The sequence below is a fragment of the Mytilus californianus genome, unplaced genomic scaffold (assembly GCF_021869535.1).
Source record: "Mytilus californianus isolate M0D057914Y unplaced genomic scaffold, xbMytCali1.0.p SCAF_19, whole genome shotgun sequence".
Taxonomy (NCBI): Eukaryota; Metazoa; Mollusca; class Bivalvia; order Mytilida; family Mytilidae; genus Mytilus; species Mytilus californianus.
The window spans coordinates 3,516,691-3,529,277 of NW_026262667.1; the positions used below are offsets into that span (position 1 = coordinate 3,516,691).

Here is a 12,587-nt window from a genome sequence, read left to right on the forward strand (position 1 = left end):
AGTAATTATAAAATCAGATAAAGATTCTGTTGAAAGATAAAGATAAAGAATTAACTGATAATCAATGACAAATATGGCATTATTCAAGAATAATTCTTTTTTAAATCTCCTCGAGTATATACTGTGTGCTAGTGATATTTAGCAGATCACAAAATATAACATACACGATGTAGATAGAAATATTTAGAATTTACATTGTGCCAGGCAAGACAACTACATTGTATCGGGTTAGTTTTTGAATGTAAGTAAAATGAATACAATCATGACAATATTGTAATAACTTTTAGATTTAAATGAGATGAATAAATAAAACAATAATTTATTGTTAATGTAAATTGCATATTTACATGTGTGTGTGATCTTTGTTTGAACAATGAACTCTAAACTTGCTTGTAGGTATTTTCATAATATAAGGTTTTTGGTACAATTAACAAATGAAAGTATGTTGAATGTTTTATTAATCAGTGAACATTGTGAAATGGACTGAGAACATTTTGTTCCTTCTTCTTGTGATTTCAACCATTTATTCATATGCATTAGATCTGATTACTCATATTAAAAAAAAAATATATAGAGAGTGACAGATTATCATATGGTTGTTAGTTGCTGACAAGGGATAAATTGTCACATGTGATAGTGTTAATAACATTTGTAGGAGGAACATAAAAGTAATGCACAAAGCTATTTTTGTTTAATACAGAAATATGTTGAATGAAAATTGCAATTTGTTTTTCATCTACTTATCTTTTTTATAAGCTGATTGGAATTGTATTTGTGTAATTGTAGGGAGGTCAAGTCTTGAGAAATACCGTTTCATTTAGTTGTTTATTACATAGACCTGTTAGAGTATATAACGTTAGAGCTGGCAGAAGTAAACCAGGATTAAGGTATATTTTCCATATTCTACACATTGGTCTTTGTGCATCTTTGTATAACACAAACTGTCAAACATACCTCACTTGGTGTCCCTTTCTCTTCAAAATTAGCATATGATGATCTATTCATGGAGTCTTATGCATCTTTAAATTTTTTATGCAAGGATGGTCAAATGTTATTTGTGTTCAAAGGAAAACATAGAAATCTTCCAAAGTTACATGAACTAACATTTTTCAAGATATATCAAAACTCATACAAAAATATGGTTTAAGCATTAAACATGTCAAACAACTGACTTATTTTAAATTTGGCAAAATGAAACAATGAAAAACAAACAAACGATATTTTAAAAAATGTTTTGCCTTTTCTCTGTATGTTTCTTCAGGCCTCAACATTTAACTGGTATAATGTTAACCAGAGATGTTTGTCATGGTAGACTGGAAGGAGGGGCTGTTGGCTCAACAGAAATCCAATTTTATCCAGGAAATATTCAGCACGGAGAATATAGAGCCGACACAGGTACCGCAGGGTAGGTTCTAGTTAAACTCCAAATACTTGAAAAACAAGGCAACATTTCTCTACAAGCAAACATATTGGTAAGTGGATATATGGATGAATGTTTAACATTAGGGATCTTTCAACCATATACAGCTTGAGAATATGTTAATTTTAAATGATTATGAATTTTAGACGAAAATACAATTTTTCCTCAATCCACAAAAATAAATAAATCCACAGTAAGCTAAATTTGTCAAAAGAGCATTTCCTGAAATCGTAGTAATTAATCCCCATTTAGTCCTTAGTGAAAAAAAAATGAAAGCAGTACGTTATAAATTTTGTGCGTCCAAAGCGTTTTTCTTGATTGACCTTCATCAGGAACGTTCAAAGCTGAATATTTGAAAGCGAAGGATGCCAACAATAGCAATAATAAGGGCACACAACCTATTCTGAATTTACAACAACCAAAACCAACATTCCCATATCTGCTACAAAGATCAAAGAAAGATATACAACAATAACATGACATGTTTAACATCGGATTGTCTTTCATTGTTTAGTGATATAGATTTCTGAAAGCCTGTAGTTAGTTGATTACCAGTAAACAAAATGCATTGAAAAAAAGAAAAAAAAAGAGTTCTTTTTTTCAGGAGTATATGTCTTTTATTGCAAGTAGCTATTCCATGTTTAGTTTATGCTGATGGTCATACAAATCTGACATTAAAAGGAGGAACCAATGCAGATATGGCACCTCAGTTAGATCACATGACAATGGTATTTAGACCTATCGCAGAAAAATTTGGAATGAGATTTGACTGTAGAGTTATCAGAAGGTATGGATATTGTTACAATTCTTCAATTGTTGATTCATTTGATATTGTGACATTTTAAGGTCCACTTGCATCACATGTGTAATATATGTTCATTCATGTACTTTTTGTCGAGCCTGCAACATTTATGTTGCGAAAGTGAGACATAGTGATCCTAGATTCTGTTGTCGACAGCATCAACATTTAGGTTTAGTCTGTGGTTAAAGTTTTTTTAGACATCAATAACTTTGTCAAACCTTCATGGAATTTTAGGAAATTTGGACAGAAGCTTGTTTATGACCAAAATACAGTATCCAGAGCAAAATTGTTCAAATATTTATTTTCATTTTTCCGTATTTTACTGATAAATGGACTTAGTTTTTTTTACAGTTAACATTCAGATTTTGTCTGGGGTTAAAGTTTGTTACACAACAATTACTTTGTCAAACCTTCATAGAAATTTATGAAACTTGGCAGAAGCTTTTTTATAATTAAGAGATAATGTCTGAAGCAAACTTTTGAAAATATATTTCATTTTCAGTATTTTTCTCTGATAGATTCAGAGTTAGTTAGTTTTTTATGGTTAACATTTACATACAGTCTGGGATTAAATTTTTGTGACATGATAAATTTGTTAAGAATGGATTGTTATGAACTTGAACAGACACTAATCTTCAAGACAAAGAAATAGCATCCAAAGAAAAAGTTTGAATTTTTGTTTAAATTGTGTATTTTACTGATAAATGGAAACACTTTTTAAGTCAATATTACACTTTTACACTGACAGCAGCAATAGTAGGCAAATTTTCTTTTCAGAAAAAGGGTGAAGGTTTGGTACCATTAAAACGTTTAAACCCGCTGCATTTGTTTGCACCTGTCATAAGTCATGAATCCGATGTTCAGTGGTTGTCGTTTGTTGATGTGGTTCATAAGTGTTTCTCGTTTCTCGTTTTTTATATAGATTAGACCGTTGGTTTTCCCGTTTGAATGGTTTTACACTAGTAATGTTTTGGGGCCCTTTATAGCTTACTGTTCGGTGTGAGCCAAGGCTCCGTGTTGAAGACCGTACTGTGACCTATAATGGTTTACTTTTATAAATTTTGACTTGGATGGAGAGTTGTCTCATTGGCACTCATACCACATCTTCTTATATCTATATAAGACACAGGGTTCCATGGAACCCCTTAAGAATTTTATTAAGTACTAATGTTAATGTTGTTATTAATCATTATGTACCAGTTTTTATACGACCGCAAAAAAAAATTTGTGGTCGTATATTGGTATGACGTTGGCGTCGTGGTCGTCGTCGTCGTCGTCGTCGTCCGGCATCGTCGTCGTCGTCCGGCGTCGTCGTCCGAAGACGCATTAGTTTTCGCACTCTAACTTTAGTATAAGTGAATGGATCTCTATGAAATTTTACCATAAGGTTCAATACCACAAAAGGAAGGTGGGGATTGATTTTGGGGGTTATGGTACCAACAGTTAAGGAATATGGGCCAAAAAGGGGCCAAAAATAAGCATTTTCTAGTTTCCAGACAATGACTGTGGAACGGTGTATGGACCTCTCTGAAATTATACTACAAGTTTCCATACCACAAAGGGATGGTTAGGATTTGCTTTGGGGGTTATGGCTCAAACCGTTTAAGAATTAGGGGCAAAAAAGGAGGAAAAACAAGGTTGTCCTGGTTAAGGGACAAATACTTTAGTACAAAACATAATTTAAAGCAGTGTAAGGGAGATAAATCAAATACATCATTGAAATTATCTCCCTTACACTGCTTTTAAATTATGTATAAAGTAATGGTTAATGAACAATTAAGATAATTTAAAACAGTGTAAGGGAGGTAATCCAAATACAACGTTTAGTTACTTCCCTTACACTGCTTTTAAATTATGTTTAAAGAAATGCATATTTATAAAGGAAGACCAGTAAAAATATCTGCAAATGTTGCATCTTTTTTTTTACAACAAAATCCATATGAAAGATTTGACACTATATTTTAAATTCTATTATAAAATAGATTAAGTTAGCACTATGGTAAATTTAAATGGGTAATTATGGTTGCAAACTCCATTGGAAATTTGAATTGAGATTATGACCATATCTTGAGGGAAAGAATTTTTTGGGGGAAAAAAGGGGGGGGGGGGTTAAAGAAATTGTGGGGGTCAATTTTTTCTCATTTCAGATTTCAGAAATTAAAAGAATTATTTTTCAAATATTATTTTTTTTTCAAATTTCAAATATTGAAAAATTTCAAGAAGTAATCTTTAATTGGACAGTATGGCACATTAGATTTGTAAAATCTTTGACCACATTTATTTATTTGTTATGCCGAATCTAACCGTGTATTTAGATTTTTAATTTTGGGTCCAGTTTTCAAATTGGTCTACATTAAGGTCCAAAGGGTCCAAAATTAAACTTTGTTTGATTTTAACAAAAATTGAATATATGGGGTTCTTTGATATGCTGAATCTAAACATGTTTTTAGATTTTTGATTTTTGGCCCAGTTTTCAAGTTGGTCCAAATTGGGGTCCAAAATTAAACTTTGTTTGATTTCAACAAAAATTGAATATATGGGGTTCTTTGATGTGCTGAATCTAACCATGTATTTAGATTTTTTATTTGTGGACCCTGCTATCAAATTGGTTCATATTGAGGTCAAAAGGGTCCAAAATTAAACTTTGTTTGATTTCAACAAAAATTGAATATATGGGGTTCTTTGATATGCTGAATCTAACCATGTATTTAGATTTTTTATTTTTGGGCCCCGTTATCAACTTTGTCCACATTGAGGCCAAAAGGGTCCAAAATTAAACTTAGTTTGATTTTAACAAAAATTGAATTCTTGGGGTTCTTTGCTATGCTGAATCTAAACATGTGTTTAGATTTTTGATAATGGGCCCAGTTTTCAAGTTGGTCCAAGTTGGGGTCCAAAATTAAACTTTGTTTGATTTCAACAAAAATTCAATATTATGGGGTTCTTTGATATGCTGAATCTAAACATGTATTTAGATTTTAGATTTTTGGCCCAGTTTTCAAGTTAAATTAAAAAAATTGAAGTTCTTAGACCACATTCTTTCTGTGTAAGAAACCTATGCTGTGTCAAATATTTAATCACAATCCAAATTCAGAGCTGTATCGAGCTTGAATGTTGTGTCCATACTTGCCCCAACTGTTCAGGGTTCGACCTCTGCGGTTGTATCAAGCTGCGCCCCAGCGAAGCATTTTATTGTTTGTGTGCTTTTAAGTATTAAAGTTGCATAATTCATGTAGTACCACTTATTTTCTACATAAAATCTACAAAAAATTGGTTTCCATCAAGGAATAAGGAAACCGCAGTCAACTATATAACAAATTGAGTTGAAAAGTGTTTTATAAATAAGCAAAGAGCTGATTGTCAACTTCCAAACACTTGTTCTACAGATGTAGTGGTAAAGTAGGTAAAGGCTTCTTGATCAGTTTATAAACATAGTGTTAATAAACATAGTTGCTAGTTTCTTGATATTTCTTTTAGTCTCATTATTAGTGTAAGATGCAATGATTTTTATGTTATCATACAGAGGGTATTATCCTAAAGGTGGTGGAGAAGTAATGGTGACATGTCATCCTACCAAACAATTGTCAGCTGTTACTATGACAGATAGAGGAGATATCAAACAAATCTATGGTAGATCATTTGTAGCTGGAGTTCTTCCTATCAGGGTAAAGAATGGTCCATTGTTATTTTACTAGCTCACATATGAAAGTTTCTGAAAATTGGTTGATGTACTAACTCTGATTATTATTCACTTGAAAAATATGTAATAGCATTCCCTTTTTAAGATCAAATATCTTTTAAGTAACTTGATTACTTTTGACATGGATCTTGTGCTGCAGTAGCTTGCAATAAACTGCAGATTTATACTAACTTTAAATTCCATTTAAAGACAGTTACATTTTGATTTTAATAAAACATATAATTTTAAAGTTTTGGAACAATATTTGTATACAGTCGAACCTCATTGTGTCAAAGTCGAAGGGACCGGACCAAAGTATTCGACACATCCGAGGTTCGACTCATCCGAGGTCGAGTGTGTCGTCATAAATTTGGAATGCATGAAATATGGTATGATTTGTGTAAACTAGATACAATGAACAGTGTGCCTTTTTTTCGATATGACACTTTATGATTGTGTATTCAATCTCCATTTTTGGTCCTTCATAATAATTAAACACACAAGTACAGATACAAATCATGCACAAATAAAATCAATAGTCTACACAAATATTTACAAAGGTCAGTCACTATAAATTATGAAATCAATCGCGGAACGAATTAAGTTATGAACGGTCTCTGATGAGCCAGAGGTCGTCTGCTTTACATTAAATTACCATGAATTTATCATAATTATCCTTTTATTTATTGTAATTAATGAGTTTTAAATCTAACGATTCATTTAATCTCGGCTTGGGTCATTTAAATTCGTTTTGTTTTTATCTGATGTGAAAAATGTTCAACACACTAACATTCGGCTTGAACGATCAACCAAAGGTGTTAATTACCGGTCACCATAAACATGTCATTTTAACTGTTATACAAACAAGTATGTTTACTCAGCTTTAATCTCTTTGGAAAATGATTAGGTTACATAAGAAATACATCCGTTTTGAATTTTTATCATTAGGTCTGCATCTTTTGAAAATTCATACTTTCGAACTTCGAGTCATCGGGGTCAATTTACATCAATTTTACATCGACGGGACTATACAATTTACTCGACTTAACCAAGTATTCGAATCAACCGAGTTCGACTCATCAGAGGTAATTTTGCATTGATGAAACGGGAATTTTACCGGGACTGAGAAATTACTTCGACTCATCCGAGTTTTCGACACAACCGAGTTCGACACAACAAGGTTCGACTGTATTTATGCCCCGCTGTAGAGTAGGGGCATAAAGTTTTACCCTTGTCCGTCTGTACGTCCGTCCGTCTGTACGTCCATCCGTATGTACATCCGTACGTCTGTACATCTCAAAATTGGTTTCCGTTCTCTAACTTAAGTTTGCCTCAACCAAATGTTATGAAACTTATACACAATGCTTATTACCACAAAAAACAGATCAAGTTTGAATTTTGGTGGCGTCACTTTAACCATTCCAAAGTTATGTCTGTTTACAAATGGAAAAATTGCTGAATTTTTCATTTCCATTCTACAACTTAAGTTAACCTCAACCTAATGTTATGAAACTTATACACAATGCTTATTAGGGCCCCGCCAAATGGCGGGTTGCCCTATAGTGATCAGTCTGTCCATCTGTCCGTCCGTAACAAATTGTGTCCGCTCTATATCTAGAAAACCGTTATAATTTCATACTTTATACTTGACATGTATATTAACAAACACCAGAGGGTGTGTCATAATGTTTGTACAACTTCCTAGGTCAAAGGTCAAGGTCAAAAACTTTGGTTTCAGTTGACAACCCCATGTCCTTTGGTAAAGATCTTGTTCTCTCTATATCTTGAGAACCGTTATGATTTCAAAGTTTATACTTGACATGTATATTAACCAACACCAGAGGGTGTGTCATAATGTATGTACAACTTCCTAGGTCAAAGGTCAAGGTCAAAAACTTTGGTTTCAGTTGACAACCCCATGTCCTATGGTAAACATACAAATTTTTTACCACATGTTATTCACAGCTGGGCCCACAGAGATGGCTCCCATCTCAATGATATCTAGTTACCACAAAATACAGATTAAGATTGAATTTTGGTGGCATCAGTTTAACTGTTCTAGAATTATGCCCCTTTTCAAATGGAAAAATTGCCGAATTTTTCGTTTGTTCTCTAACTTAAGTTTGCCTCATCCAAATGTTATGAAACCTATACACAATACTTATTACCACAAAACTCAGATCAAGTACAAATTTGTGTAGCATCACTTTTACCCATCTTCAATTATGTCCCTTTATAACTTTATATAATATGCAAGTGGGGGCATCATCTGAGTCCCATGGACACATTCCCCATTTATTTTACAATTGAATGACTGACCACACCTTTCAATGCTAAAAGTGGTAAACAGAAGCACTTGGATAAGCTGCATAAATAAAATCAAAGTATTGATATTTGTTTCACAACCATTTTTGGTGCTAATTATTAAAAATGATGTAAACTAAACTGTCTAGACATGATTAAGGTGTTAAATGAATAGTGAAAGGTTAAACAGTCGATAATGACAGTGTGATAATTTGACAGATCTATTAATGTGATGCAGTTAGTTTATTTCATTACAAGTTAATATTTAAATTGGTGAAATTTGAAGTGGAAAACAACTTTCAACTTTTTACTTAAAGGAAATTTTTCTATTTGTCTGGTCTTAGACAAAAGATTTTTGAAGTAAAAGTGGCAATTTCTGACACTCACAGTTTCCTAAAAAAGACATATTTTGAACTTTGAAAATTGGTATTTCCTGTCTTTAGAGTATTTACCAAAATGTTGAAGTGTACATAATTATGTATAGCTCATCCAGGCCATTGTTTAATCCACGGGATGCATCAAATTAATCTACTATTTGACTTTGCAAAAAAAGGGGGATATGCATCAGGATTGTTCAATTAAAACATACATTGTACCCAGGGAAGGCGTTTTGAAAATAGAGTGACCACCCATAGAAGCAATTGTAGAGTCCTGCATACATTTAAACCAGTACAACACAATATTTCATACCCACCCATAGTGGCAAATTTAAGTTGCCTTCCTTGGGTCCCATGTATGTTTTTATAGAACAGCCCTCACCTTCTGTATAACTATATATAGTCTAGTCTTTCTATCATCAGGCACAATTTTGACATATTGATTTGTTCATGAGGGGAAAAGTCTATTGTTTTATGAGACCTTTATGAATATCTCCATCCACGTTTTTCCCCACAAAATTATGACTATGAAACAGATCAATGTATATTTCAGGTTGCCCATATTATGGCACAAGTTGCTGAAAGTATAATACATAAAGAATATAAAGATGTAGCAGTAAATATAGATGTAGTAAAAGAAGAATCAGCCATAGGAACTGGTACAGGTATTGTGTTAGTATTCATTTATTAATATAGTATTAATTTCCCTTCTGGAGCATCATTTAATGGTATAGTATAAATCAGGGCTTCCAAAAATTTTTTGAGCCAGCCGGACATTTATATCTTATCCCGATTTTAAATCCCTTTAGACTTAGTAAATTAGGCAACTATGATAAACAGTTGGCCATCATATATGATATAACCAATGATTGACATTAAAACGATGTTAAACTTTACTTTGATATAAATTCGATGTTCTGACGTAAAGTGTAAAATTGAAAGTGCAGCATTCGAAGTGTGCAACATCAGCGTACTAATTATGCTTAAGACTCTTTATTTATGCAAAATAACGCTGTCAAAAGCTTTACTTTCGTTTTTAAAATCACATTTTCCTAAAGGTATCATTGATAATTTTAGCATTATTGAAGATTAGGATGCATAATTAAATTTCCCACCAGCGGACAATAGAAACCTTTTCAAATTTTTCATCAAATCATATTTATTAACGTATTTCTTATAATTTCAATCTTTTAGACTAAATTAATTAGATGCAACCCGCTGAAATGTAAGAAAATAACTTTGAATACCCTTTAGCGTACCCCAGTATTTAACACGATGTACAGTGTTTTTAAATATAATAATGAATATTATACATATTCAAATTCATTTATAAATATTCTTATTTGAAGAATTATTTTAAAATCTAAGGAAACTTTTTTAAAACTGAATGGTCATTTACAATAATATCTACAAAGCGTAATTAAATAGGATGTTGTTCCATACACGCTTACATGTTTGACCTCGTTTACCTGATCACCTTTATGTTCATTGTTATGCATCATCAATTCTATTGATTACGACAAGCTAAGGTCTCTCATCAAAGGTAATGACCTGTAATCAGTGAATGATTTATGGGTTCAATATTACTTATTGAAGGGATAATTGTTTGACAGCTTGTTGTTTTTTAAATAAAAGAACACATTTTTTTTTCCTACTTTTTATTGATAGTTGGTAAAAAAAGTGAAATAACCGTTTTATGAAAATGCCTCGAATAACAAAAAGTGACAAACCTATGATATTTGACCGTTTGAGGCTGAGAACATCCAGACTTTTTATATAAATTTCGGTCAAGTCCGGAATATATGACCGTTTTGGAAGCCATGGTATAAATATCCCTATTCTGGAGCACATTTTATTAATTTAGTATTATTTTCCCTGCTTCATCACTCACATTCCCCCAATCCCCCTCACCCTTGGTTTTTGCTGGGGTTATTTTTTCTCAGTCTTTAGTTTTCTGTGAAGTGTTTGTTATTGTTGTAAGTTGTTTCATAGTGTTTTTTTGCTATATTTTCTCTCATTTTTATATATGACCAGAAAAATATTGGTTGTTGTTGGTTTTTTGTACGACCGCAACAAATTTTTTGGGATCGTATAATGGTATGATGTCGTCTGCATTGTCGTCCGAAGACACATTGGTTTCCAGACAATAACTTTAGTTTAAGTGAATGGATCTCTATGAATTTTTTTAAGAAGGTTCAATACCACAAAAAAAGGTTGGGATTGCTTTTGGGGATGATGGTCCCAACCGTTTAGGAATTAGGGGCCCAAAACAAGCATTTTTCTAGTTTCAGGATAATAACTTGTAAGTATTTCAATTGCTCTGAAATTGTACCACAATGTTTAATACCACAAGTAGAAGGTTGGGATTTATTTTAGGGGTTATGGGGCCAACAGTTTAGCAATTCAGGGCCAAAAAGGGGCCAAAAACAAGCATTTTTCTAGTTTCCAGACAATAACTTGTGTGTAAGTTTGTGGATCTCTCTGACATTGTACCACAAGGTTCCATATAACAAAGGAAAGGCTGGGATTGAGTTTGGGGTTAATTGCCCCAAACATGTAGGAATTAGGGGCCAAAAAAGGGCCAAAAACAAGCATTTTTCTAGTTTCCAGACAATAACTTGTGTGTAAGTGTATGGATCTCTCTGAAATTGTACTACAAGGTTCCATACTACAAAGAAAAGGCTGGGATTGAGTTATGGGGTTATTGCTCCAAGGGGGGTTTCAAAAAGTTGGGGGGGGGGATTTTTTTCCCAATTTTTTTAAGGGATTTATATTTTTTTTTCAAAATTTTTTAAATTTAGAATTTTTGAAAAAGTTTCAAGAAGAAATCTTCAATTGCACAGTATTGCACAATGGATCTTTAACCACATTTATTTTGTGTCAGAAACCTATGTTATGTAAAAAATTTGATCACAATCCAAAATTCAGACAGTATCAAGCTTGAATATTGTGTCCAAATTTGCCCCAACTGTTCAGGGTTCGACCTCTGTGGTCGTATCAGGCTGCGCTCAGCGAAGCATTTTATTTTTTGTTACTTTTGAAATTGTTACTTGTTTAATGTTGTAGTTTAGAATCATTGATGAGATTTTTTTGGACAGGCACAATTACATACGGTGGTTTTAACTAGTTTTTAACCTGATTTTCGAAAGAAAAATCGGTTATTGATTTTGGGATGTATTTTGGTCGGGCGGGCGGGGGGCTGCCAAACAGTGTCTGTTCATTAACATGAAAAGGCTTTGACGAAATCTTTTCAAATTTAGATATGTTGTTTCCTGTGACTAAATGAAGGTGAAGTTTAATTTTCACGATTTTAGCTGTTCTTGTTGTTGAGTTGTAGACCTTTTCAGTAGAAAAAGTGCTTATTATAAGATTTATTCAGTTTGAGTTATTTCCCTTTGAACAGAAACAGTATAATTAATAAGTATATGGATAAAATTAAACTGTGTTTCATTTCAACATAAATTGAATATATATAGGGTTCTTTCAAATGCTGAATCTAAACCTGTACTGAATATTGGATTTTTGGGCCCAGTTTTCAAGTTGGTCTAAATCAGGGTCCAAAATTAAACTTTGTTTGATTTCAACAAAAATTGAATTTATAGGGGGTTCTTTCAAGTGCTGAATCTAACCATGTATTTAGAGATTTTGCATTTTGGGCTCCTTTATCAAATTGGTCCACATTGAGGTCAGAAGGGTCCTAAATTAAACTTTTGTTTGATTTCATCAAAAATTGAATTCTTAGGGTTCTTTGATATGCTGATTCTAACAACGTACTTAGATTTTGGATATTGGACCATAATAGGTAAGTGTCCAAATTCAAATTTTTCTTTCATTGACCACATTCATTTTGTGTCACAAACCTATGCTGTGTCAAATATTCAATCATAATCCAAATTCAGAGCTGTTTTAAGCTAACATGTTGTGTCCATAGTTGCTCAACTGTTAAGGGTTCGACCTCTGCTGGAAATCCGGTTTGCTGTCACTCTGACAGCCTCTTGTTTTACT

General features: G+C 32.7%; 1 protein-coding gene across 2 annotated transcripts in view; it reads left to right on the forward strand.

Annotated features, from left to right (window-relative positions):
* LOC127727071 (RNA 3'-terminal phosphate cyclase-like) overlaps positions 1 to 12,587 on the forward strand; it is a 97,310-nt gene that overhangs the window by 14,491 nt on the left and 70,232 nt on the right. For both annotated transcript variants that reach the window (XM_052234487.1, XM_052234486.1), the window contains exons 4-8: positions 787 to 887; positions 1,262 to 1,405; positions 2,025 to 2,207; positions 5,746 to 5,887; positions 9,136 to 9,254. In XM_052234487.1, the coding sequence (XP_052090447.1) occupies positions 787 to 887; positions 1,262 to 1,405; positions 2,025 to 2,207; positions 5,746 to 5,887; positions 9,136 to 9,254 (689 nt within the window). The remainder of the gene's footprint in view (positions 1 to 786; positions 888 to 1,261; positions 1,406 to 2,024; positions 2,208 to 5,745; positions 5,888 to 9,135; positions 9,255 to 12,587) is intronic.